Below are 27,911 nucleotides of genomic sequence, written 5' to 3'. Positions count from 1 at the left end.
GTGTTCCAATATCTCAGGGGCTGCCACAAAGAAGAGGGAGTCAAGCTATTCTCCAAAGCACCTGAGGGCAGGACAAGAAGCAATGGGTGGAAACTAATCAAGGAGAGAAGCAATTTAGAACTAAGGAGAAATTTCCTGAGAGTTAGAACAATTAATCAGTGGAACAACTTACCTCCAGAAGTTGTGAATGCTCCTAAACTGGAAGTTTTTAAGAAGATGTTGGATAACCATTTGTTTGAAGTGGTGTAGAGTTTCCTGCCTGGGCAGGGGGTTGGACTAGAAGACCTCCAAGGTCCCTTCCAACTCTGTTATTCTATTCTAAATTAGGAACACCAAAGAAATGGAATGAGTGCACTCACAGAATTATAGAAGGGTGCTCAGAGAACATGTAAGTTGAACGTTGCGGAGGGATCCTTTACATCAGGGGTCCCCACTCCTGGGGCACGGCCTGGTACCAGGCCGTGGTGTGTGCAATTCCATTTGTGTGATTGGCGTGCATTCATGCTCGCACGAGAAGCTCCATTTGCGTGAGTGGCGAGTGCTTACACTTGTGCAGGAAGCTCTATTTACGCCAGCAGTGAGCACTTGCGCTCGTGCGCGATGCTCCATTTGTGCTTACACGGAATCGTCCTCTCTTGCCTCCCCTCTACCCCCCGGGCCAGTCCATAAAGCCAGGAAGCTTGGAGACCTCTGCCTTACATTAAATGACCCAGTTACAATGTTCCTACCAGATGATCATCTACTCAAGCTTGGCTAAAATTGGAGACGGAGCAGAGGCATTCTCTTGTATATTATTTTTCCCCCAAGGCTTCTCTTTCAAGCTGATAAAAGGGAAATTGTTTTCAAAGTGCATTTTCGAGAGGAAGAGAATTTCAGATCGGCCTCGTAGATGGAGTACAGTCATTTTGCACGTGGCAACCCAGTGCAGTGGGTTGGTAGCCAAGAAGGTTTTATTTGTATTTGTGCTGTGATCTTTAGCAATTCCTTTTTATAAACACAGTGGGCATTTTTGAAAGGCTAACTGGAATCCAACTTTAAATACAGGTGGTCCTCGACTTACGACCACAGTTGAGCCGAAAATTCCTGTTGCTAAGTGAGACATTGGTTACGTGAGCTGTGCCCCCATTTTACAACTTTTCTTGCCACGTCGTTAAGTGAATCACTGGAGTGATTAATTTAGTAACGGGGTTGTTAAGTGAATATGGCTTCCCCCATTGACTTTGCTTGTCAGAAGGTTGCAGAAAGTGATCACATGACCCCGGGATGCTGCAATGGTCATAAGTATGAACCAGTTGCCAAGCATCTGAATTTTGATCGCTTGACCATGGGGATGCTGCAAAGGTCGTAACGGTGAAAAACGTTCAAAAGTCGCTTTATTCAGTGCCGTTGTAACTTTGAATGGTCACTGAACAAATGTTGTAAGTCAAGAACTGCCTGTACTTAATCAACTACCAAACAGTTTTGATTTTAGGAATTTTCTCCTAAAATTCTGTTTCCGGAAAATAAGGGTTATGTCCTGCCTGCTGTGGCAGTGGGGCTATTCACTCCATTTCTACCCATTTCTTTGGGTACGCAGCCTGCTTCTTACTCAAGGTTTTTTTTTTTAATTTGATTTATATGCCGCCCTTCTCCGGAGACTCAGGGTGGCTTACAATGCGCTAAGCAATAGCCTTCATACTTTTCTATATTTATACCAAGTCAGCTTATTGCCCCCACAATCTAGGTCCTTATTTTACCTACCTTAGAGAGGATGGAAGGCTGAGTCAACCTTGAGCCTTTTCAGTAGATATCTGTAGCTCAGGGTTTGAATTGTGGCGTTCTTGGTGCTCTCTGAACATGATTGTTTGCTTAGGGGACTGGAGACTAAAACATACGATGAATGGTTGTAGGAACTGGGCATGGCTAGTCTAGTGAATAGAAGAGAAGGACTAGGGGAGACATGATAGCCGTGTTTCAATATTTGAGGGGCTGCCATAGAGAGGAAGGGGGTCAAGCTATTTTCCAAGGCACCTGAAGGCCAGACTAGAAATAATGGATGGAAACTGAACAAAAAGAGATTCAACCTGGAAATAAGCAGAAATTTTCTGGCAGTGAGAACAATCAACCAATGGAACAGAAGTCGCCTTCGGAAGTTGTGGGAGCTTCATCACTGGAAGCTTTCAAGAAGAGACTGGGCTGCCATCTGTCAGAAATGGCGTCGGATCTCCTGCTTGGGCAGGGGGTGGGACTAGATGACCTACAAGATCCCTTCCAACTCTGTTACAATCTGTTAAAACCAGGTTACATCATCAGTGTGAGGGAGTGTAGATATTATCTAGTTGGGTCATGAAACGTCTACAAGCAAACAACCCAAGCACAGAGACTAATACCAAGATCGCCACATGTTTTAAAGCAGGGGTCTCCAACCTTGGCAACTTTAAGCCTGGTGGACTTAATTCCCCAGTTGGCTGGGGAATTCTGGGAGTTGAAGTCCGCCAGGCTTAAAATTGCCAACAGGAGACCCCTGTTTTAAAGAATTTGAGAACAGAGGGATCAAAGAGATAAAGAAGAAAAATCGTTTAAATGCCACCTCCTTGAGAATCATGCTGACAGCTAAAGTTACCTCACAACTCCTGATAAACTTCACAGAAACAGGCAGTTTTCTTAGCAAGAATATGGATGTGGTTTGCCAGTGCCTTTTCCCATTATTTTTTTTTTTAAAAACTTGAATTTAATACACACTTCTGGGGTTTGGTAGCTGCCAAGTAGTTTCAACCTTGCTTAATTCTTCAAAATCAGCAAGGTATTGTTACCTTTATCTTAGAAAGAATATTAGATTATATCAAAACAGGGTTGGGTTTTTACATTGTGGAATTTTAATGCTGAAAGCTGGTCAAAGTCACCATGCATGTTGGGTGATCATGCAAATGTGTTTAATAAATAAATAAATAACTCTGGGGTGCACCCCCCCCTCTCTTAATGCCCTAAACACAGTCCTATCTTGCTTAATGGTTAATCCAGGACTGCGGCTGAAGTTTCTGGAAATAGTGATTCAACAGCATCTGCAAGGCCACCTATATAGGCTAAGGCCCCTTTAATGCAGTTTGCTTGCTTATATTATAGCATGTTGTCTGAGGCGGCTATTATATTTTCTAAAACATGGTTTATGAGTTAGCGTATGGAGTGAACCCTGCCCATTATGGTTGATTTAATAAACCGTGGCTAAACCAAAGTTAGTATTTTGTGTGAAGGCAGCCTGCATGGACCACTAATAATTCCTGTTGCCACAAAGAAGAGGAGGTCAAGCTATTCTCCAAAGCACCTGAAGGCAGGACAAGAAGCGATGGGTGGAAACTAATCAAGGAGAGAAGCAACTTAGAGCTAAGGAGAAATTTCCTGACAGTTAGAACAATTAATCAGTGGAACAGCTTGCCTCCAGAAGCTGTGAATGCTCCAACACTGGAGGTTTCTAAAAGAGTTTGGACAACCATTTGAGCAGGGGGTTGGACTGGAAGACCTCCAGGGTCCCTTTCAATTCTGTTATTCCTACTACCCTACTTAGGGATCCTAGCTGAAGAGGAGGAACCGCCATTTGAAAACAGTAGCCTTACAGTAGCCTTCCCAAAATATCAAGCCGGAGGGCACTGCGTGTATATGCATGAGGACTAGCTTCTTGTTTTTCATGCTGCATCCTCTGTTGCATTCCTCTAGCTAAGATCAGGGTTGGACTTGATTTGCCAAGAGTTCAAATCAACAAGTTCAAATTTCTCCCTATCCCTGTTTAATCTAACGATGCTCACATAGAAATTACTGTCTTCAAGAGAAAGTCCAGGCCAGATTAGGGTTCATAGTGGCATAGCATAGCATAGCATAGCATAGCATAGCATAGCATAGCATAGCATAGCATAGCATAGCATAGCATAGCATAGCATAGCATAGCATAGCATAGAATAAGCCAAGTTGGAAAGAACCTTGGAGGTCTTCTAGTCCAACCCCCTTTTCAGGCAGGAAACCCTATATCCGTGATGGCGAAGCTATGGCACGCGTGCCTGAAGTGGCACACAGAGCCATGTCGCCTGGCACGCGTGGCATCGCCTGTTCCTCTTCTGGGTTTTTGGCGTGCATGCGCATGTGACGATCAGCTGGCCTTTGTGTGTGCAGCAGTGCGGGAAACCAGAAGAACTGGTCTTCCGTTTTCCGGTGTGAGAATGCGTGCCGGCCAGCTGATCATGCGGGGCAGTAACCGGAAGACTTGCTAGCCGGCTCGCATGCGCATGCCTGAAACCGGAAGTACCTTATCCGGTGCATGCAGCTTCTCTTCCTGGTTGCGGCCCTGATGAGCGCGAGCACCCTTTTCGGCACTCGGTGCTGAAAAGGTTCTCCATCACTGCCCTATATTATAGGATTGGAAGCTATGTTAGAGATCACCTAGTCCAACCCCATGCTTAATGCCAGGCTGTTTAAGACTCAAGTTTTGTGACAAACGTTTATGATCTTGTTTGCAATGGTCATTAAGTGAATGCTTCAGTTGTTAAGCAAACCAATGGCTCACTATGTGGACAGTTTTGCTGAAAACCAGACGTAGATGCCAGTTTTCGACAAAACCAATGCAAAAACATGACCGTGGGACGTTGCCAATGGCTGTAAATGTGGCCCGGTTGTTGAGCCTCTGATGTGCAGTTACATTATCGCAGGGACAGGGGGTGAATGTCAGAACTTAAAATCCAAGTCGTAAGAACGGTCTCTAAGCAACAGGCCGTAAGTTGTGGACTAGAAATAAGGAGAAATTTTCTGACAGGGAGAACAATCAACCAATGGAACAGAAGTTGCCTTCAGAAGTTGTGGGAGCTTCATCACTGGAGGCTTTCAAGAAGAGACTGGACAGCCATCTGTCAGAAATGGTGTAGGATCCCCTGCTTGGGTAGGGGGTTGGACTAGATGACCTACAAGGTCCCTTCCAACTCTGTTAATCTATTAAATCTGTTAAATCCCGGATGCTCAGCAGCTTTGCATTTGGACTGTCAAATATTTGAATTATTTTTTTTTCCAGCTCTCCTTCCTTTATATCGGTGTTTCTCAACCTTGGGAACGTTAAGATAATGGATTTCAACTCCCAAAATTCCCCAGTCAGCTATGCTGGCTGGGGAAATCTGGGAACTGAGCTCCACATCTTAAAGTTCCCAAGGTTGAGCAACACTGCTTTGCATAGTTCCTTCATTTCCTCAGCCACCCAAACAACATTACTACATAATCGCTCTCAGACACAACTGCCAAAACACTGCTAACCCAAACCTCAATCTCATTATGAAGTGTTTCAAAACTCTGAAGCATGAAATCGTAAGCTCACAACCACAGATGTACATGAAATTATCCTTCTTTGTATTTATATGACTAGGGGCAGAACTATCTAGCCCTTAGGTAAGCAAATTATGCTTTCAGATGCATGTTCCTGCATTAGCAAATTTCAAATTTAACACCTAAAGATCTACATTCATTTGAGAATAGTTTATTCTGTTCTCTTCTGTTCTGTTCTGCTGTTGTAACTTTGAATGGTCACGAAGCGAACTATTGCAAGTCAAGGATTACATGTATATTACAGGTCTTGGTAAGACCATACATTTGGTCACCACAATATAAAAAAGATGCAGAGACTCTGGAAAAAGTGCAGAGAAGAGCAACAAAGATGGTTAAGGGATTGGAAGTGATTTTATTGTACTTGTTTCTTTCTTTCTTTCTTTCTTTCTTTCTTTCTTTCTTTCTTTCTTTCTTTCTTTCTTTCTTTCTTTCTTTATTTATTTATTTATTTATTTATTTATTAATCAAATTTCTATACCGCCCTACTCCCGAAGGACTCAGGGCGGTGAACAGCCAAGATAAAATACAAATAATACAAATATTAAAAAATCCCTTAAAATTATTAAATATTTCGGCCGAAACACAGATTAAAACACCCAATTTGTAAAATCACGAATTAAAAAATTTAGAAATTTAAAAGATGGGGGTTAGGCCAGGCCAGCTTGCTGAAATAGAAAAGTTTTGAGAGCACGGCGAAACGTGCGCAGGTCCGGGATCTTCCGTATCTCTGGGGGGAGCTCGTTCCAGATGGTAGGTGCCCCCACAGAGAAGGCTCTCCCCCTGGGGGCCGCCAGTCGACACTGTTTGGCCGACGGCACCCTGAGGAGCCCCTCTCTATGGGAGCGTACTGGTCGGTGAGAGGCTATTGGTAGCAGAAGGCGGTCTCGTAGGTACCCCGGTCCGATGCCATGGAGCGCTCTAAAGGTGGTAACCAAAACCTTGAAGCGCACCCGGAAGACCACCAGGAGCCAGTGCAGCTCGCGCAGGAGGGGGGTCACATCTTAACTTGTGTTCGCTGCCCTGAGTCCTTCGGGAGAATGGCGGCATATAAATACATGTAATAAATAAATAAATAAATAAATAAGTGAAAGCATATGAAGAACAGTTGCAGGAATTGGGTAGGTCTAGTCTAGAGAAAAGAAGGACTAGGGGGGTGACATGATAGCAGTGTTCCAATATCCAAAGAAGAGGGGGTCAACTTATTTTCCAAAGCACCAGAAGATAAGACAAGAAGCAATGGATGGAAACTAATCAAGGAGAGAAGCAACCTAGAAATAAGGAGAAACTTCCTGGCAGTGAGAACAATTAACCAGTGGAGTGGCTTGCCTTCAGAAGCTGTGGGTGCTCCATCACCAGAGGTGGGATTCACTTACCTTCCCTATCGGTTCGCAAATGTGAGCGTGTGCCTTCCACGCATGCTCGGCCTTCCATGCATGCTCTTTGCTCGCATGCGTGCCTTCAGCACATGCACATGGCCCTCAAAAGGTGGCAAAATAGGACGACATTACATCTGGCTGGGTGGGCGGGGCCTACCACAGTCACCAGTACCGGTTCGCCTGAACTGGAGAGAACCGGCTGAATCCAACCACTGTCCATCACTGTAGGTTTTGAAGAAGAGACTGGATAGCCAATTGTCTGGAATGGTATAGGGTCTCCTGCTTGAACAGGGTTTTTTTTGTTTTTTTTTTAAATTAAATTTCTATACCGCCTTACTCCCGAAGGTCTCAGGGCGGTGAACAGCCAGAAGATAAAAACACATAAATACAAAAATTTAAAATAGAATAAAAACGAATTAAATAATTTGGCTGAACAAATTTAAAATATCCCATAATTTAAAAACAGATTAAAATTTGCATTTAAAAAGAGGAGAAGATTTAGGCCAGGCCAGCTTGATGAAATAAAAAAGTCTTAAGCGGGCGACGGAAGGTGCGCAGATCCAGGATCCTCTGTATCTCCGGGGGGAGCTTGTTCCAGATAGTAGGTGCCCCCACAGAGAAGGCTCTCCCCCTGGGGCCCGCCAGTTGACATTGTTTGGCCGACGGCACCCGGAGGAGCCCCTCTCTATGGGAGCGTACTGGCCAGTGGGAGGCTATTGGTGGTAGCAGGCAGTCCCGTAGATAACCAGGTCCTAAGCCATGGAGCGCTTTAAAGGCGATAACCAAAACCTTGAAGCGCACTCGGAAGACCACCTGGAGCCAGTGCAGCTCGTGCAGGAGGGGTGTTACATGGGAACTCCACGTCGCTCCCATAACCACCCGCGCGGCCGCATTTTGTGCCAGGGTTGGATTAGAGGACCTCCAAAGGCCCTTCTGACTCTGTTATTCTGTTATTTTTATTTTAATCTAAGGTGACCTCAGAGTTTCTTCTGCTTCTGGAAAGACTTGCTTGTTATTTGAAGAACCTCATGGATTTATGGAAAATGAGCTCAGTACTCTCACATTCCCAGCAATTGACTGGGCTCAGTACTCTCACATTCCCAGCAATTGACTGCCCTCCACCATTGTTGGGAAAACAATATTTTTTTTAAAAAAGTAATTTAAAATTCTGTTAAGAAATATGCATACAGTACCAGAAGACATTGGGAAATGAGAATTTGGTGCCACCTAGAGTTGGGAAAGGGGAAAAAAACTGCTAGAAGCTTTAGAATAGAATAGAATAGAATAGAATAGAATAGAATAGAATAGAATAGAATAGAATAGAATAGAATAGAATAGAATAGAATAGAATTCTTTATTGGCCAAGTGTAATTGGACACACAAGGAATTTGTCTTTGGTGTATATGCTCTCAGTATACATAAAGAGAATAAAATACATTCATCAAGAATAAAAGGATACAACAGTTAGTGATAGTCAAGGTTACTAATAAACTATCAAATCGTACTAGGAAACAAATAAAAACAATATAAATTTAAAGATACAAGAAACATGGTTATAATAATAAGTGGGAAGAGATAGATATTAGTAAGGAAGAGAAGAATAATAGTAATACAGTCTTAGTAAATTATTTGACAGTATTGAGGGAATTATTTGTTTAGCAAAGTGATGGCATTCGGGGAAAAAAACTGTCCTTGTGTCTAGTTGTTTTGGTGTGCACTGCTCTATAGCGTCGTTTTGAGGGTAGGAGGTGAAACAATTTATGTCCAGGATGCGAGGGGTCTGTAGATATTTTCACAGCCCTCTTTTTGACTCGTGCAGTGTACAGGTCCTCAATGGAAGGCAGGTTGGTAGCCATTGTTTTTTCTGCAGTTCTAATTATCCGTTGAAGTCTGTGTTTGTCTTGTTGGGTTGCAGAGAGAAACCAGACGGTTATAGAGGTGCAGATGACAGACTCAATAATTTATATATAATATAATAATTTATAGGAGTGTACCTCAACTCAGTCAAGTTTAAGACGGGAAGATTTCAACTCCAGAATTTTTCCCAGCAAACCCCCCAAACCCCCCACGCTTCACGTTTTTGCCTTCCCCAGCCCCCAGGAGCACTCTGCAGGCCTCCCAAACCTTTTGCAGGCCCTGTTTTTGCGAAAAACAAGCCCGTTTTTCGCAAAAAAATCAAGCCCGTTTTTTGCAAAAACAGGCGCAGAGGGTTTGGGAGGCCTGCAGAGTGCTCCTGGGGCCTGGGGAGGACAAAAACTTTTTTTCCTTTGTTTACCTCTTCGAAATCTTCATGCATCTTATACTCCGGTGCATCTTATAGTCCGAAAAAATGTGGTAGGTGTTCTGGTGTCTCTCTGACAACTCCTTTCAGTCTCTGGCCAGCCCCTATTGAGATGACCTTGGTTCCCACGGGACGATCTGGTGTTATCGTCTGGTCTGGCATTCCAAGCCACTTCACTTTTCATTTTTGAGAAATGAAAAGATGGCTGCGGTAGCCTAGATCCGTTTCGAAGTTGACAGACTGTCTGCTTTGCTGGCCATTTGACAAAAGGCATTTAAGTCAACTAATACCTCAACTTTTAAAAAATCTTATTTTCCTAGATTTACCCCAGGGATCGCCACAAGCGGTACGAAGAGATATCGGCCTGTCTGTAACACACAGGTGAGTTTTTCAGATGGTTGAACACACAAGTCCAATGCTGATGAAGATTCTCAGCCATCCAGGTAGAGCTGCTCTGCAAGTTAACCATCCAAGTTAGACTTGTCTGCAACATACTTTGGGGAGGAAACCCCTGAGGTTGGTGTGGCAGGAGTTGGTACAGTCAATTTCAATTTCAATTTCAAATCTTTATTGTCAGTGCACAACATATGTACAATGAGATTGATTGAGCTCCCTCAGTGCACCACCAACCCCCCAACACAATACAACTCACAGTGAAGACAGAAAATTCCTAACCCAATAAATCATATTAACAACCCCCAGTGATGCAATAAGAGAGGACGCTTTCTATTGTGGACCGGTAAAAGGAGGTCATCAGTTGTTGTTCCATCTTGTTTTTACGCAAGACCCTAAGGAAATGGGAGTCTCTGTTGGGCCTTCCTGGCCACCTGGATTGTTTTGTGTTTTCAGGTGAGGTCCAACAACTCTCTGCCTAACTGCCTTGCTCTGACCAAGGAAGGTGCCTGGAACTAACCACAAAAAAAATCTAAGTCTAGTCCAGGGATTGGCAACCTTAAACACTCAAGGAACCACAAAAGTCCTAACCAGAAGTCCCCATTCAATTCTGGAGCAGACCTGAAGTCCAGTTCTCCCACCATAGAGTCTCCTCCTAGCATGGCATCCTTTTTCCTCTACCTGTCCTAACCGAAAGCCCTATCAATTATGGAGCTGACCAGCAACAGGGAGCTGCAGCAGAGGGATGAAAGAGCCACATGCGGCTCCAGAGCTGCGGGTTGCTGACCCCTGGTCTAGTCTAAGTTGCAATGATTCAACCTTCAGACAATCTCAGACTAACCTTCATGCAAGTCCCAATCAGCCTCTGTCAAAGGCTGGTTTCAATCCCCTGCAAGCCCTTGGCTGATCTGAGTGGGGCTGGAATAATTTCCCAGTTTAGTTGCATAATGATGTGGTGGTGGGGAGAAAGGTTTGAAATGACAAGAGCCACCTAAGAAAACCTACCTGTATAAGCATCGTTGTCTTAGAGATGGATGGCATTGTTGTTTTCCCAACCGCTGTTGTTCATTTGGCTATGGGGGCGATGATGGGAAAAAAGTGGAATTAATCAGTCCAGATTTGAGCTATATTTCAAACCTCATTTACCCAAGCTAGTATGGGGAATTGTCTGGAATTGTAAGAGTTATACAGGTAGTCCTCAACTTGCAAGCACAATGGGGAACGGCATTTCCTTTGTTAAGCACAGCAGTCACTAAATGAACTGTTGAGGACTACCTGTATTTTGATATGTGGCCTCGTAGTTTGTCTGTGTATCTTTCACCAATAATATTGCTTTCCTTAATTCAGCGTCTTCTTCTATAGCTGTGTTCTGTTTTCCTCTCATTCAGGTTTTCTACCAAATCCTGGCTCTCTCAGGTGTGCCAAGTGTGTCAGAAAAGCATGATGTTCGGAGTAAAATGCAAACACTGCAGGTAAGCCACTGATAATGGTGTTCCCCTTGTGGTTGAAAATTATCTATATATATAAAAACGGCTGTGTGTGTGTGCATGTTCCAGCATAACTCTGGAACGCCTCAAGCAATTTCAACGAAACTTGGTACACAGATGACTTATCCTCTGGAAACAAATACTGTGGGGGTATTACACCCACAATATACCCTCGGGATGTGTGTGTGTGTGTGTGTGTTCCAGCATAACTCTGAAACACCTGGGCCGCTGAAATGAAAAGGAATGAATTATATCTATAGTGTCAAATCATAGTACTTTTGACAGTGATAGTGTGCATTTTGGATTCAAGTTCTGTTAAGATACAGCCTGTTGTGCCTTAAAATGGCTTCTACTGTACAGCACAGTGGAGTTGCCATGGTAACGGCTTCACAGTACTCCACAAGGGGGCTCCCTCTGGTAAGGAGGATTGGTTCTTTAAAAAAATGAATACCCGGGCAACGCCAGGTTATCAGCTAGTAGTCTATAAAAACATAGCAAGCAAACAAAGAACCCTAGCAGGGATTCACCTGGGGGATTCAACAGAAAAGAAAGGAGGGAAATGACTAGAGAACCTGCATATTCTGAAGACTGCACACTCAGCTCCAGAGCAGAAAAAGTTATTCCCTGAAGAGCTGCTGATTACAAGGATTGCTGTGTAAAATCTGCCGATTGCCCAGTGACTGATTACATGACTACTTCCGGCTGAGTAAGCAGAGATCGTAAGAAAAATATAAAGCAGCCAGGATCCTAAGATCACTCACTTGTTGAGTGTACAACTTAATGGGAGTTTTGGGGAGAATCCCAAACAAATCTTTCTTTAGTCAAAAGTTTATATTTTGCTAAGTGAGAGCCTGGGAAGAGAATAAAAAAAATAAAAGCATTTTTTTTTTGCCCTGAATAGAAAAAGCAAAGGACTGGAGTCTGTAATTATAATGTTTGTCTTTCTGCCAGAAAAGAGTCAAAAGTGAATGAATCACTGTATGACTACAGGGAATAATCAGTTCAGATATAGTCTCTGCTATGGAAAGTGCCTGTGGAGTAACTTCAAAGAAAATGGTCAAGCAGGGAATAAGATCATTGGATGAGAATAACAGTGAGAAGCAGGAGATGCTGAAAATACTCTGTGTAACTTTCCCTGAGTGTTCAAGGAAAGAAAAAGAGACATTGCAAAATGGAAATGTAGCAGGGGTGGGATTCAGTTGGTTTGGACTAGTTCGGGTGAACTGGTAATTACGGCCAGTGGCTGGGCCTGCCCACCTACCCTGGCGCTATTCCATCTTATACAATCACCGTGTTTTTGATGCAGCGTGCATGTGTGTAAGGCGCGCATGTGAGTGAACTAAGAGTGAGCGGTCCACCAACAGCCTGCGGAGCTGGCAGCGGAGTTGGACAGTGAGGAGGCTGGGGAGGACAATGGGCCAGTCCTGGAATCTGGGGAAGGCCCGGGCAAGGGCTCTGTGTCAGAGGCAGAGATGGGGCCAGGGCCATCTGGGAGTGATGCATGGACTCCGGAGCCTCCAGAGTCGGACAGCAGAGAGGCAGAGGAACAGGAGGAGCCTGTTCCTAGTGCACGCATGCACAGAGTTGCCAGAAGGCAAGAGCAGCTAAAGCAAAAGGGACAACTCAGGAGTAAGGCCAGGAGATGATTGACCCTTCCCCATAAGGCTTAAAAAAGTAGCAAAGGCTCTTGGGCTCTTTGTAGGAAAGCAACGTTGCTAAATCTGTTTCCAGTCGGCGTCTCATGTTTCTGAACTTTGTGGGGCTTTGCCAAGAAAGGCCTTTGGCAGGCTGCCAAAGAAGATAAAGGTTTGTGATAAACCCGAAGGACTTTTTCTAAAGGACTTGTTTTAGAATTAATTTGGACTAAGCTGGGAATGAAGTAATTCTCAGCTGTTATAATAAAACAGTTTTGTTTTGGGACTAATTGTGTCTTGTTTTAACTAAGTGAGCCTAGGTCACAATACACGCGTGCACTCACATTTTTGATACTGGGCGAACCGGTTGTTAAATTATGTGAAGCCCATCTCTGGAATATAGAATGGTTGACTCCTAAAGGCAGAGAGGATGCAATTGTACCCCTACAAGAAGTAAAAAAAAAAGAAAAAAGGAGTCGTTATTGTTTACAATAATATAGGTAGTCCTTGACTTATTACCACAATTGAGACTATAATTTCTGTTGTTAAAGCAAGGCAGTTGTTAAGGGAGTCACATCCAATTTTATGACTTTTTTTTTTTTAATTTGATTTATATGCCGCCCTTCTCCGGAGACTCAGGGCGGCTTACAATGTGCTCAGCAATAGCCTTCATCCTTTTGTATATTTATACAAAGTCAGCTTATTGCCCCCACAAACTGGGTCCTCATTTCACCTACCTTAGAAAGGATGGAAGGCTGAGTCAACCTTGAGCCTTGGCGAGATTCGAACCTGCAGTAATTGCAGGCAGCTGGTCTTAATAACCAGCTTAATAACAGGGTGCCTTAAACCCCTGTACGACCAAGGCTCTTTTTGTCATGGTTGTTAAGCGAATCACTTGCAGTTGTTAATAAATTGGTTGTTATGGCTTCCCCCATTGACTTTCCTTGTCTGAAGCCAGTTGGAAAAGTCGCAAATAGCATTCACATGACCCCAGGATACTGCAAACATCATAACTACGTGCCAATTATCAAGTGCCCAAATTTTGATCACTTAGCTATGGGGATGCTGCAACCGTTGTAAGTGCAAGGACCAGTTGTAAGTCACTTTTTCCAGTGCTGCTGTAACTTGAAACAGTCGCTAAGTGAATGGTTGTAAATCAAGGTATATCAACTCTACTCACAAGTATTCACCACATGTGAAAATAAATGATACCGTAAAAAAAAAAAAAAACCAGCTACAATTGTACCATCCTGGTCTTTGAAAAATTTAGAAGTGCCAAGAATCCTAGCACTCTCAACAATCTAGTCCAGGGGGAAAAAGAAAATTGCAAATCAACAATTAGCCATACAACAGTTTCCATTATGGAATTTGGATTCTCTAAATCAGTGTTTCTCAATCAGTGTGTGGACTTCAACTCCCAGAATTCCCCATTGCTGGCTGGGGAATTCTGGGAGTCGAAGTCCACATGTCTTCACGTGGCCACAGTTGAGAAACACTGTCTAGTTCAGAGTTCCCCAACCTTTCTGGGTTGGTGGCCCAGAGCCGGGGGAGGGAAAAGAGGGGATGGTTTTGTGGGAGGGGCAGGCACAGTGTGCGTATGTGCATGTGTGTAACTGCTGGTGCTCATGCGAGGGGGGCTGAGAGCACCTGCGACACTCGCGCAAGTGGGGCCGCAAGTTCCTGTGACGCTCGCACAAGTGGGACAGAGAGTGCCTGCGGTGCTTGCATGAGTATGGTCGTGAGCCCATTGTGAATAAGCCACAGCTCGGTAGTGGCTGCAGCCCATAGGTTAGGGGCCTCTGGTCTAGTTGATGCAAGTGAGTTGCCCTTCACAAGATTGATGCTTTATTGGGAAATTGACTTGGATGAGTTAGAATAGAATAGAATAGAATAGAATAGAATAGAATAGAATAGAATAGAATAGAATAGAATAGAATAGAATAGAATAGAATAGAATAGAATAGAATAGAATAGAATTTTTTATTGGCCAAGTGTGATTGGACACACAAGGAATTTGTCTTTGGTGCATATGCTGAGGTGTACATAAAAAGACAAGATACATTTGTCAAGGATTATAAGGTACAACACTTAATGTTGTTGTTACTGGAGTTACTGGAGTGACTGCTAGTGAGGTTAAGAAGATAAATCAGAATTTTTTAAGTAGAATGCTAGAGCGCTGTAAAAGTAGAACATAAGTTAGATCAGGGTTTCTCAACTTCAGCATCTTTACAATGTGTGGATTTCAACTCCCAGAATACTCCAGCTAGCATGAGGCTGGCTGAGTTTGGAAAACACTGAGTTAGATTATGATGCTATATTTTCCCTGGCTTCAAAAAAACCCCAAACCCTCTAGCATGATGTAATGATTAGGATGCTGGCTTATGTTTGCAAAAACAAGTATTCCGATTTCCATTTAATGACAGGGTCATTGGATGAGCGGTGATCAATGCTAGTTGCGGTTAATGGGACTTTCACTCTAATACAGCTGCAGGACCTTGGACACCCATAAAGCTTCCTAGCCAAGTTCTGCGACTGAATTTGGTCTTTCCAATCCCAACTTCACACTCTGATCGATGCCTCCTGCTTTCCCCTGAGAAGAGCAGTGGGAATATTTTCTCTGACGACAATTTAGCTTAGCTTGTACCTAATGTATCTTTTCCCTTTTGCAGATTAAAATGTCATAACAAATGCACCAAAGAAGCCCCACCCTGTAGAATATCTTTCTTGCCTAGTAAGTGCCTTTATATTCTTTTTAAACTTTTCTTCTTCTTAACCGGATTACTTGCTGTTTATGTTAAGTTTTTATATGCAGTTATATCCAGTTCGGGTCACCGTATTATAAAAAAGATGTAGAGACTCTGGAAAGAGTGCAGAAAGGAGCAACAAAGATGATTAGGGGCAGGGGTGAAATCCAGCAGGTTCTGACAGGTTCTGGAGAACCGGTAGCGGAAATTTTGAGCAGTTCGGAGAAACAGCAAATACCACCTCTGGCTGGCCCCAGAGTGGGGTGGGAATGAAGATTTTGCAATATGCTTCCCCCCCAGGAGTGGGGAGGGAATGGGGATTTTGCAGTATCCTTCCCCTGCCACGCCCGCCCAGCCACACCATGCCTGCCAAGCCATGCCCACAGAACCGGTAGTAAAAAAAATTGGATTTCACTACTGATTAGTGGGCTGGAGCAGTGGTGGGATTCAAATTTTTTTTTACTACTGGTTCTGTGGGCGTGGCTTGGTGGGCGTGGTGTGGCTTGGTGGGCATGGCTTGGTGGGTGTGGCAGGGGAAGGTTAGTGCAAAATCCCCATTTCCTCCCGATCTGCTAGGAGTCAGGAGGCAGAAGCCAGTCAGAGGTGGTATTTACCGGTATTCAAAATTTCCGCTACCGGTTCTTCAGAAGTGGTCAGAACCTGCTGAATACCACCTCTGGGCTGGAGGCTAAAACATGAAGAATGGTTGCGGGAATTGGGTTTGTCCAGTCTAGTGAAAAGAAGGAACTAGGGGAGACATGAATGCAGTGTTCCAATATTTGAGGGGCTGCCACAAAGAAGAGGGAGGGGGTCAACTTATTTTCTAAAAGGCAGGACAAAAAGCAACGGATGGAAACTAATCAAGGAGAGAACCTGGAATTAAGGAGAAATTTCCTGATAGTGAAGACAATTAATCATTGGAATGACTTGCCTCCAGAAGTTGTGGGTGCTCCATTACTGGAAGCTTTTAAAAAGAGATTGGACAATGATTGGTCTGAAAAGGTATCGGGTTTCCTGCTTGAGCAGGGGATTCGACTAGAAGACCTCCAAAGTTCCTTCCAACTCTGTTATTCTGACTAAATGAGAGCCTCTGACATAACATATTACTCCCGTCTATCTTTGGCTGGTTGGCTACACAATTAACCACTGGGATGGTTTGCCTTCAGAAGTTGTAGGTGCTCCATCACTGAAGAGACTGGATAGCCATATGTCCAGAATGATATAGGGCAGTGATGGCTAACCTTTTTGTCGTCGCGTGCCAAAAGCGGGGGGAGCGGGTGCGGGTGCCCACATCCATAATTCAATGTGCCCCGCCCTCCCGCACATGCGCATGTGACCCCCCCACATTTCCACCTGCTTTTGGCATGCGATGGCACGGTGGGCCCGGTAGGCCCGTTTTTTCCCCTCCCCAGGCTCCAGAGGCTTTCTAGGAGCCTGGGGAGGGCAAAAGCAGCCTTCCCCATCCCCCTGGAGGCCTTCCGGAGGCCAGAAACAGTTTCCCGACCTCCGGTGGGACCGGAAGGCCTGAAAATCAGTTGGCCAGTGCATGCATGCGTGCTGGAGCTGAGCTAGGGCAACACTTGCGTGCCCACCAAAATGGCTCCGCGTGCCACCTGTGGCATCCGTGCCATAGGTTCGCCATCACGGATATAGGATCTCCTGCTTGAGCAGAGGGTTGGACTAGAACAGTGTTTCTCAACCTTGGAAGCTTGAAGAGGAGTGGACTTCAACTCCCAGAATCCCCCAGCCAGCGCTGCTGGCTGGGGGATTCTGGGAGTTGAAGTCCACTCCTCTTCAAGCTACCAAGGTTGAGAAACACTGGACTAGAAGATCTCCAAGGTCCCTTCAACTCTGTTATTCTGAATTCAGTGTTGCTGTTGTAGTTTTAAGAAGGCTAAGTAAAATGCTGATTTTTGTCTTCTCTCTGCTTCAGTAGTACCACGGTTAAGGAGAACAGAGAGTGTCCCTTCCGATATCAATAATCCGGTAGACCGGCCTTCAGAACCACAGTTTGGGACTCTTCCAAAAGCCCAAGCTAAAAAGGTATAGTATTGAGCAGTGGTGAAATGTAAAATTTGTTACTATCGGTTCTGTGGGCGTGGCTTGGTGGGGGTGAGAGGGGTAATATGACTGAGTGGACGTGGCCAACTTTTTTTTTTTTTAGCTTTTAAAACCATTTTTTCTACAACCTCTTCAGCTGAAGAGATTGTAAAAAAAATGCTTTTAAAGCCTCTGACGATCTCAGCTGACTTGCCTGATCAGCAGAGGCTTTCTTTTTTTTTAAAAAAAGCCTCTGACGATCCCAGCTGACTTGCCTGATCGGCAGAGGCTTTCTTCTTTTTTTTAAAGCCTCTGACGATCCCAGTTAACTTGCCTGATTGGCAGAGGCTTTTTTTCCTTTTAAAAACATTTTTTCTATAACCTCTTCGGCCGAAGAGGTTGTAGGAAAAATGCTTTTAAAAGCCTCTGATGATCCCAGCTAAGCCGCACGATCATCAGAGGCTTTTTTTTTTAACTTTTAAAAGCATTTTTTCAGCCAAGGAGGTTGTAGAAAAAATGCTTTTAAAAATAAAAAAAAGCCTCTGATGATTGCGTGGCTCATCTGGGCAATGGGAGGGGGGCAGGGATTTTTGCTACCGGTTCTCCGAACCACCCGCCTCCATCGCTACCGGATCGGGCGATCCAGTCCGAACTGGGAGCATTTCACTCCTGGTATTGAGTTTTACAAAGAACATGCACAGAGCCATGTGGGGGTGAGGCCGGAAGTAAAACCACCTGCAGTTGGATTCCAGCACAGTGTTTAGCAAACACATTTTAATGAAACCTGTGCTACTGAAAGCCAGTATAGGCAGTCCTCGTCTTACGACCACAATTGGAATCAGAACTTCTGTTGCTAAGCAAGGTAGTTAAGTGAGTCACGCTCAATTTTATGACATTTTTGCCAAGGTTGATAAGCAAATCTCTGCCTTTGTTAAGTGAATCACACAGTCATTAAGCGAATCTCCATTGAGTTTGCTTGTCAGAAGCTGGCTAGGAAGATTGCAGATGGCGACCACGTGATTCCAAGATGCTGTAACCATTGTAAATACATGCCAGTGGCCAAGCGCCCAAATTTTTGAACACGTGACCGCAGGGATGCTGCAAACTGTTGTAAGTGTCAGGATCGGTTGCAAGTCACTTTTGTCAGCGCCATTGTAATTTCAGACAGTCGCTAAATGAATGGTTGTAAGCCGAGAAGTACCTGTATCTAGATGCCAGATTTTAGCAGCATTGTGATCTATAGGGAAAGCCATTTTGGGATTAAAACGGCTGCAAGTGTCTTATGAATTGACCATCCTGTTTTAAGAGGTTGGCCAGTCATAGCTAGTTATGGCTTGAGCTCAGAGTCTTAAAACAAAGCTTTCTGGCTAAGGAAGGAAAGCCAAGAATGATGTTTTGTCTCATCTGATCTCAAAAATCACTAATTTCCAAGATTTCAGTGTTGCTTTGATCTCTCGCAGGAACATCCCACAGCAATCAATCACCTCGACTCCAGTAGCAACCCGTCTTCTACCACCTCTTCCACACCATCCTCTCCAGCCCCCTTCCAGTCTTCCAACCCCCCCAGCGCAACGCCTCCCCCAAACCCATCACCCATGGGCCAGCGGGACAGCCGGTTCAACTTCCCAGGTAAGTTGTTTTCAGAAGAGGAAAAAACTCCAGGTTTGCCAAAGACTACCTTCTGCGCAATCTGGCCAGCCAAAGAAGAAATCAAAATAAAAACTCAACTCAGTAAAGTTAAGATGCAACCGGTTTTTGCTTTTCTTTGCCAGGGCATCTTGTTTTAATTTATCAGTTACCCACTGTTCTGACCTAGGCTTCCCAAGAACATGAAGCGGACTCCTCGTCCCGATAAAACTTCTTTTATTTAGGTTAAAGGGAAATTCCTCTCCAGCAAAGTCCCGGCAAACTGTCTTTCATGAGATTTCACAACTACAGACCTTTATCAGGCTTGGAGAGTTGCCAGGCCGGTATCTTCCAAATGCCACGCTGTAGCAGCAATTACTTGGCAAGAAGTCAGGAACAGCTCTTCACCCTCATGAATTGAACTAATTGTCTCCTGCAAACTCCCCTTCCCTTCCCTTCTCTTTATTCCCTATGGGAGGGGCCATTCACCATCCCCCTGTGCCTTTACTCCTGAATCGGCCCTTGTTCCTTAGCTGTTCTCTTCTCCTGGCAGCTCTGCGCATGCGCACATCGGGAACAGGCTCCAGCTGTTCTTCTGCCCCACTGATATCCGACTCCGAAGGCAGCTGATAACTGTTGAACGGCCCTGGCTCCATCTCTGCCTCCGATGCAGAGCCCTCATCAGAGCCTTCCCCAGACTCCAGGACTGGCCCATGTTCCTCCCCAACCTCCTCACTGTCTGAGTCTGCCACCAGCTCCGCTGGGGGACCACAATACCCACTAAAAAGAGTTGCCTGGGAGATGTTCACATGAAAACAATAAAGCCGCCTAACCCACATTTATTTATTAAATTTATGTGCTGCCCATCTCGCTACCCAAAGCAATTTTGATGAGAGAAATGTTTCTCCTCTAACTTGTTCCAAGAGTGCTTAGAATAGTCAAAACAAAAACAACTTCGTGTTGTGATACTTAACGTCTGCAATTAAAAATCCCACCACAAACCTACTTCTTTGTCTGCCTGCATTTTTGTAGTGAGTCTATAGCAGATCACTTAAAGATCAAGGCTGCTCTGTTCCCCTCCCCAGAGAAGTTGGACACTTCCAAAATATTCTTAGCCTGAAACTTTTGTGGACTAGAATAGTGTTATTGAATTGAATAATATATATATATTCTTGGCAGGTATCTGTTCATCAGACTTTCTGCTGTAATACATTTCTTTATCCATAGATAAAGAGAATTTGTATATTTGCTAAAACATAACTGATGTCGTTCTCTCTCTGGAAAAAGCAAACATCAGAGGTAGTCCTCGTGTGACGGTCACAACTGAGCTTCTGTGGCTAAACAAGACAATTAAGTTAATTTTGCTCCATTTTACGACCTTCCTTGCCACGGTTGTTAAATGAATCATTGTTAAGTTGTTAAATCAGCAGCACGGTTGCTAAGCGAATCCAGCTTCCGCATGGAAGGTCACAAAAGGTGATCACATGACCCCAGGGCTCTGCAATCGTCATAAATATGAGCCAGTTGTTAAGTGTTTGAATTTTGCTTATGTGTCCATAAGGATGCTGCAATGAGTGCAAGTACTGGTTGGTTGTAAGTCACTTTTTCTAGTGCCATTGTAGCTTCAAACAGTCACTCACCAAATAGTTGTAAGTCGAGGACTACCTGCAAGCAGCATAAAGACGAGGGGAAAGGAACTCGGTTTCTGAATGGAGGCAATTCAGAGGTGGGTTTCAGCAGGTTCTGACCAGTTCTGGAGAACCGGTAGCGGAAATTTTGAGTAGTTCGGAGAACCGGTAGTAAAAATTCTGACTGGCCCCGCCCCCATCTATTCTCCGCCTACCAAGTCCCAGCTGATTGGGAGGAAATGGGGATTTTGCAGTTTCCTTCCCCTGCCATGCCCATCAAACCACACCCACCAAGCCATGCCACGTCCACCAAGCCACACCCACAGAACCGGTAGTAAAAAAATTTGAAACCTACCACTGAGGCAATTCCTCCTAGGTCTCTTTCTCCACTAAGCATTAATTTTCTACCTCTTCTAAATAATAAAAAAAAATAACAATAACAGTAAATAAAATAATAAATAAATAAAATAAAATAAAATAATAAAATAAAATAAAATAAAATAAAATAAAATAAAATAAAATAAAATAAAATAAAATAAAATAAAATAAAATCATTTTCCAACTGGTTGCATGCTTCCCTAACTGCCTGCACTCAGAAGCATTCTCACTGGTTGCTTATTTACAGTTTACTAACTGAACTGGGATTAATTTACTACAGACACACACACACACACACTAATCGCCTCATGTGCTAACTTTTTAACTACTGTGATCTTTTGTTTTGTCTTTTTCTCTTCCCCTTTCTTCTCCCTTTCTGCCTAAACCAAACCCAAACTAAACAGCCGCTCACTACATTCAGCATAGACAACAGTTTATCTTTCCAGGTAAGTTTATCTTCTAACATGTAGCTGCTCAAACATCACTTGATTTTCCTGCAATTTTTATTTTTATAACCACAGAGAGAGAAAGAGAGAGAGACCGATTTTTCTCCTGCATGTTGCGCTCTCACACTGCACTCCTGCTTACTGAAAACACACCATTCGTTTTTCTTGTGACGTCATTTGTTCCAATCCCTGTTCTTTTATAGCAAAAGTTTTATAGGCGCATGCTACTGCGACATAATAAAGCATGATCTTTGACTTTTCTCTGCACAAATCAATTCAATGCATTTCCCCTTTTATGAACAATTAGACAACCTGTGGCCAGGGGTGGGCTTCAGATCCTTTAGCAACAGGTTCGCTGCCCTGTTGCTGGGTGGGGGTGGCTGTGGTACGCGTGGCCTAGTCGGCCACCTGCACCACAGCAGGGGGTGGGGGCGTGGCATTTTTCACCCTCCCCAGGCTCCAGAGGCTTTTCTTGAGCCCTTAGGGGGACAAAAACAGCTTCCCCCGGGGTCCAGAGGTCCTCCGGAGGCTGGAAACAGGCCCGTTTCCAGACTTCCGGAACCTCTGGTAGGCCCATTTTTTGCCCTCCCACACTCTCTGCGCGGCCCCTGCACTTACCTGGAATGATGAACGGGCTGTGTGGAGACTCCTGGGAGCGGCGGGGCAGGGTGGACATGCCCAGCCAGGGGTGATATTTGGGGGTTCACTGAACCCCGGCGATCCTTGGCTAGAGGTTCGTCCGAACCCCCAGGAGCCCACCCCTGCCTGTGACCTATCAGAGAGAGGTTTCCTTACCACATTCCTCAAAGTTTTCCACAGGGCCAGAGCTTCTAATACGCTGCCTTCACTGGAAAAGGTGGGGTACATTCAAAGATGTGCACCTGTCTTAGAAATAGCCCATGTAAGGAGCATAAACATCACGGAAAAGGTTTTATGACATTTTACACTATGTCATAAAGGTCATGAATTGTTTTTATAAAATCTGCCAAATTTCAGTTCAATGGGAGTCATAGGACCCAGATTTTGGTCCCATGTTCTGTAAGGTGACCTGTTTAAGGTAACCTTGGTTCAAAAGAGCCCTGGTGGTGCAGCTGACTAAAGCACTATTATTAACATCAGCTGCCTGCAATTACTGCAAGTTCAAATCTCACCAGGCTCAAGGCTGACTCAGCCTTCCATCCTTTCTAAGGTAGGTAAAATGAGGACCCAGATTGTGGGGGCAATAAGCTGACTTTGTATAAAATATACAAAAGTATGAAGGCTATTGCTTAACGCATTGTAAGTCGCCCTGAGTCTCCGGAGAAGGGCGGCATATAAATCAAATTTAAAAAAACATAGTTATACTGTTTCTCCCAATTAAAGGTTACAGGGACGAGAGTTTTAGTGGCACATAGATACATATACATAAAAGTAGACATTTATAACCTAAGGAGAAAAGGACAAGAAAAACCTGCTACTGATGTTACCTAGTCTGGTAACAAAATGTTCAGAAACTAAATTGAAACAAGGCTGGAGAGGAAATTGCTGCCAAAACATAATAGTGCTAGTGCCAATAACAGTTGTAGCCATAGGATTGTGTCAGAAAGACAAGACTGCCATTGTGGTGTCATAATGCAAGCCCCCACACCTTTTGACCAGGCAGGGTTTGCATCACAAGGACACTGCCATATTGCCTTTTTTGACTCTGCCCCTCTCCTCCTGTGAACGCCACTCATCAAGTTTGACAGTTTTTCAGCTTGAAAGTCATAGTTTTGATGCAGTAGAGGAAATCCCATTTTGGAAGGTTCCTGCCTGTGAAAACAAATCCATCATTGAGGGATCCTTGGTGCTCTCTGAGCTTGGTTGTTTTCTTGCAGACGTTTCATTACCCAACTAGGTAACATCATCAGTGCTAGTAAGGAATGGGGTTTGCTCTCAGTTTATATTAAACTGGCTTGCCCTGTCAGTGTTGATGGGAATGGTCTTGGAAGTTCTTTGGTTCAGTTGTTTACTGTGGGCTTAATTGGCAGTTCCTTGATTGGGGTATTGTTTACTTCTTGATTGTTGGTCTGAAAACAGCCGGGCTCAGAGAACACCAAGGACCGCTCATCTCAACCCTGAGCTACAACTTTATTAAATATTTCATTGCTTCTAGATAGGAATTTATAGAGGGTGTCTGATTCCCCAGCTAAAACTAGTCCAGCCTCAAGCAGGCTTTTGCCCTGTGGCTTTGTGGGTTATCCATTTTGACTTTTTAGTTCTCTACAGCTAAATATTTCTTTGATGTATGTTGCTGAATTTACCAGTAAATTACTAAATTTACCCATTTAACAGTGAGAACTTGAGAATTGTGCACATCAGTCTTTTTTCCCCCATATATTCTTCTTTCTTTTAGAAATTCCTGGTACTCCACAAATAACGCAGCCTCCTGAAACTACAGAAAGTACTAAGTAAGTCTCTTTTTATTTGTCTACAGCATTTCCCTTTACAGGTAGTGTTCGATTTACAACCATTCATTTAGCGGCCATTCCAAATTACAAGCACTGAAAAAGTGTAAAAAAGTATAAATAAAAAGTGTACAAAAGTGTATGAGTGTATGAGTGTAATTGCCAAACTCAATTACAATCAAAGGTCGAGAATACCTGTATATGATATATAGATATATAGATAGATAGATAGATAGATAGATAGATAGATAGATAGATAGATAGATAGATAGATGGATAAATAGATAGATAGATAGATAGATAGATAGATAGATAGAGATATAGATATACAGTAGATATAGATAGAGATATAGATATAGATATAGATGATATAGATAAAGATAAAGATGTATGTGTGTGTGTATATTTATCTATCTATCTATCTATCTTTCTATGGAGGCTCTTACAAATTCCAATACAAGGACAAAATCAGTTGTATGGTGCCTCCTAGTGGTCAGCAGTAAACATAACAACAACATTCTTTTTTCTGTTTTAAATATTTGATCTGGGTATCTGATTTGCCAGATGATACAGCCTGCTGGGCTGAGACAACCTTACTCAAAATCCCTTTTAATGAGATGCCTTTAACCCTATATCTTATCTTGCTTGGATAGGAAAGGTACCCTTGGAAAGAGGGTTTCATGGCTTATAGTGGGGGAACCCCATTTAATCAAAAGTCATATCGTTACAGTAGTCTAATTAGGGGGGGAAAAAGCCCTTTCTGCATGCAATGTGTTCTGGCCAGAATGCTTGGTTCTTCCTAGTGACAATTGCTGAGAGGGCAGGAAAGAAAGAGAAAAGTGGCCCACCCTCAAGAGAAAAAAAACCCTCCTATGCCTGTTGCAGCAAGATTGTGTTACATATCCTGTGGTGTTGTGTTATGCATTTTATTCCACCTTTTCTTCAATGCCCTTCCCTACATGTGGTCCTCACAAATGTCACACTGTCTTCTTTGCAGTCTAGACTGGAAGCGGTTAATCCCGGAAATGAGAATTGGAGAACTTTGATGACTAGTAAACTCAACCCTTATTATTTGTGCATTCTGTTACCGTGAATTCCCTTATAAGCTTCTATAAAACTAGAACCCATTGTTCATTGATTGTAGTTTGAATACGGCTATGCAAGGCCATGTCCATTAGGAGAAACAGTCTGAGAGTCTTACTGTACAGCGTCAACATGAGCTTCACCAAGGGAATTGTGTTCTTGTTTTCACAGTGTTAATTGTATTAACGAATGTCTACATCAGGCATGTCAAATAAGGGTGACCTTGCAAGATCAGTTCACCCATTCTCTCTTCTTTTTCTTCTCTCCAGCAATGCTGAGGTGCCCCTAGAGACTGATGGAGTTGAAGAACGGGACACAGAAGTAAGTTCCCCCTTGCTAGCAGTGCTCCCTATTAGCACTGATGACGTTACCTAGTTTGGGCAAGGAAACATCTACAAGAAAACTACCAAGCTCAGAGAGCACCCAGAACCCCTCATTTCAACCCTGAGCTACCAATAATCCCCTTTATTGATTATAGCTCGTTTGGTGAATATGTAGGTAACCATAGAAGCTGAACGTATCACATAGGGAAGAGCAGTGTTTCTCAGCCTGGGGAATTCTGGGAGTTGAAGTCCACATAGCTTAAAAGGTGCTGAGATTGAGTAACCCTGGGATAGAGAATAATCCAAATAGTTGCAGAATTGGTTCCAGGGGTGGGCTGTTGGGGGTTCACAAGGGCTTGGGAGAACCTCTAGCTAAGATTCTGTGCAATTTGGAGAACCCCCAAATCCCACTCCTGGCTGGCCCCGCCCACCCCTCCCGCACGGCCTGTTTTGGATGCAGGTAAGTGCAGGGCATGCGCGGAGGCTCGCGGAGGGTGAAAAACGGGCCTACCAGAAGTTCAGGAAGGCCGGAAATAGGCCATTTTCCAGAGGGCGTCTGGAGCCTGGGGAGGCCGTTTTCCCCCTCCTGGAGGCTTGAGGAAAGCCTCCGGAGCCCGGGGAGGGCAAAACCCCTCCCGCCATGGTGCAAGAGGCTGACTAGGCCATGCCCACCATGGCCACACCCACCCAGCAACCCCTGGTTGGTTTCATTGGGGAGAATGTGGTGGGATTCCAAGTTAGGGGTGTTCATCTTTATTGCTATTGTTCCCCCTTTCTTCCCAAGCACACGGACGACCAAGAGCAAAACAAGATGGAAGCTGAGGACGATGAAGATGAGATTGACGACCTGCCAACCCGGCGTTCACGATGGCGGGGGATGATCTCACGCAAGGCTAGCCAAACCAGCGTCTACTTGCAGGAATGGGACATTCCCTTCGAGCAGATTGAACTGGGAGACCCTATTGGCCAAGGACGGTGGGGCAAGGTGTACCGGGGGAGATGGCATGGAGAAGTGGCCATCCGTTTGCTGGAGATAGATGGGAACAACCAGGATCACCTGAAGCTCTTCAAGAAGGAAGTGATGAACTACCGGCAAACCAGGCATGAAAACGTGGTGCTTTTTATGGGTGCTTGCATGAACCCCCCTCATCTAGCAATCATTACCAGGTAAGGATCATCATCTTGGTCGATCCCAGGCCATTTGTTTCTATTTGTATGGCTGCTTATCTCCTTGTCAAGCCTTAAGTGTGGCCAGCAACAATTACAAAACAGAACCTAACAAGAGCATCAGAAGTTAGTCTTTTAATGGTAATATATTTTTTCTGAATTGCAAGCTGCCCAGAGTGATTGACTGAGATGGGTGGCTGTAGAAATCTATTTAATTAATTAATTAATTTCATGGTTGACTGAGATGGGTGGCTGTAGAAATCAAATGAATGAATTTCATGATTGATTGAGATGGGTGGCTGTGGAAATTGAATGAATGAATGAATGAATGAATGAATGAATGAATGAATGAATGATTGACTGAGATGGGTGGCTGTGGAAATCGAATGAATGAATGAATGAATGAATGAATGAATGAATGAATGAATGACTAAGATGGGTGGTTGTAGAAATCAAATGAATGAATGAATGAATTTCATGATTGACCAAGATTGGTGGCTGTAGAAATCAAATGAATGAATGAATGAATAAATGAATTTCATGATTGATTGAGATGGGTGACTGTGGAAATCGAATGAATGAATGAATGAATGAATTTCATGATTGACTGAGATGGGTGGCTATATAAATCAAATGAATGAATGGATGAATTTCATGATTGACCAAGATGGGTGGCTGTAGAAATCGAATGAATGAATGAATTTCATGATTGATTGAGATGAGTGGCTGTAGAAATCAAATGAAGGAATGAAGGAATGAATTTCATGATTGACTGAGATGGGTGGCTGTAGAAATTGAATGAATGACTGAATTAATTAATTAATTAATTTCATGATTGACTGAGATTGCTGGCTGTAGAAATCAAATAACAAACAAACAAACAAGCAAATAAATAAATAACATTCATGACCTTCCCAGTAGGCTTCAGACAAGCAGCTTCAATGGGGGAAGTCGGTTTTTCTTAATGACTGCGTGATTCACTTAACAACCACAGTCGTTTGCAGTTGCACCATGGCAAAAAAAAAAGATAGTAAAATCAGATGTGACTCACTTAACAACCACCTTACTTAGCAACAGAAATTCTGGTCCCAGTTGTGATGACTAGTCAAAGACTACCCGTATGCTTCAGTGCAATGTATCAATTCGGCCTAACCCTGGTTTGTTTTCATCGGACATAGCAGCTTGTATTTTGTGTATTGGGTTTAATTTAATTTAATTTAATTAGTTCAATTTATATGCCGCCTTTCTCTGAAGACTCAGGGTTGAAGTTAAAGATGGTTAATGATAACTGAAGAGGTTATAGAAAAAACGTTTTTAAAAGGAAAAAAAGCCTCTGCCGATCAGGCAAGTCAGCTGGGATTCTCAGAGGCTTTAAAAGCATTTTTTTACAACCTCAAAGAGGTTGTAGAAAAAATGGTTTTAAAAGAAAAAAAAAAAGTTGGCCACGCCCACTCAGTCATATTAACACCCCACCACCTCCATCACCAAGCCATGCCCACAGAACTGGTAGTAACAAATTTTACATTTCACCACTGTCCAACACTG

At 43.7% G+C, this 27,911-nt stretch overlaps 1 protein-coding gene across 2 annotated transcripts in view; it reads left to right on the top strand.

The window, feature by feature from the left end:
- The window catches only part of KSR1 (kinase suppressor of ras 1), a 170,394-nt gene that overhangs the window by 121,216 nt on the left and 21,267 nt on the right, over positions 1-27,911 (top strand). Inside the window, exons 6-14 of one of the 2 annotated variants that reach the window (XM_060693202.2) lie at positions 9,312-9,372; positions 10,773-10,856; positions 15,175-15,236; positions 17,186-17,292; positions 18,750-18,918; positions 21,326-21,367; positions 23,742-23,796; positions 25,146-25,197; positions 25,984-26,366. In XM_060693202.2, coding sequence (XP_060549185.1) covers positions 9,312-9,372; positions 10,773-10,856; positions 15,175-15,236; positions 17,186-17,292; positions 18,750-18,918; positions 21,326-21,367; positions 23,742-23,796; positions 25,146-25,197; positions 25,984-26,366 — 1,015 coding nt within the window. The remainder of the gene's footprint in view (positions 1-9,311; positions 9,373-10,772; positions 10,857-15,174; positions 15,237-17,185; positions 17,293-18,749; positions 18,919-21,325; positions 21,368-23,741; positions 23,797-25,145; positions 25,198-25,983; positions 26,367-27,911) is intronic. The other variant, XM_060693201.2, reaches the window with a different exon arrangement.

The sequence above is a fragment of the Pantherophis guttatus genome, chromosome 1 (assembly GCF_059756535.1).
Source record: "Pantherophis guttatus breed Tessera chromosome 1, ASM5975653v1, whole genome shotgun sequence".
NCBI classification, from domain to species: domain Eukaryota; kingdom Metazoa; phylum Chordata; class Lepidosauria; order Squamata; family Colubridae; genus Pantherophis; species Pantherophis guttatus.
Note: the sequence above shows the minus strand (reverse complement) of the source record. Positions and strands in the feature narration are given on the sequence as shown.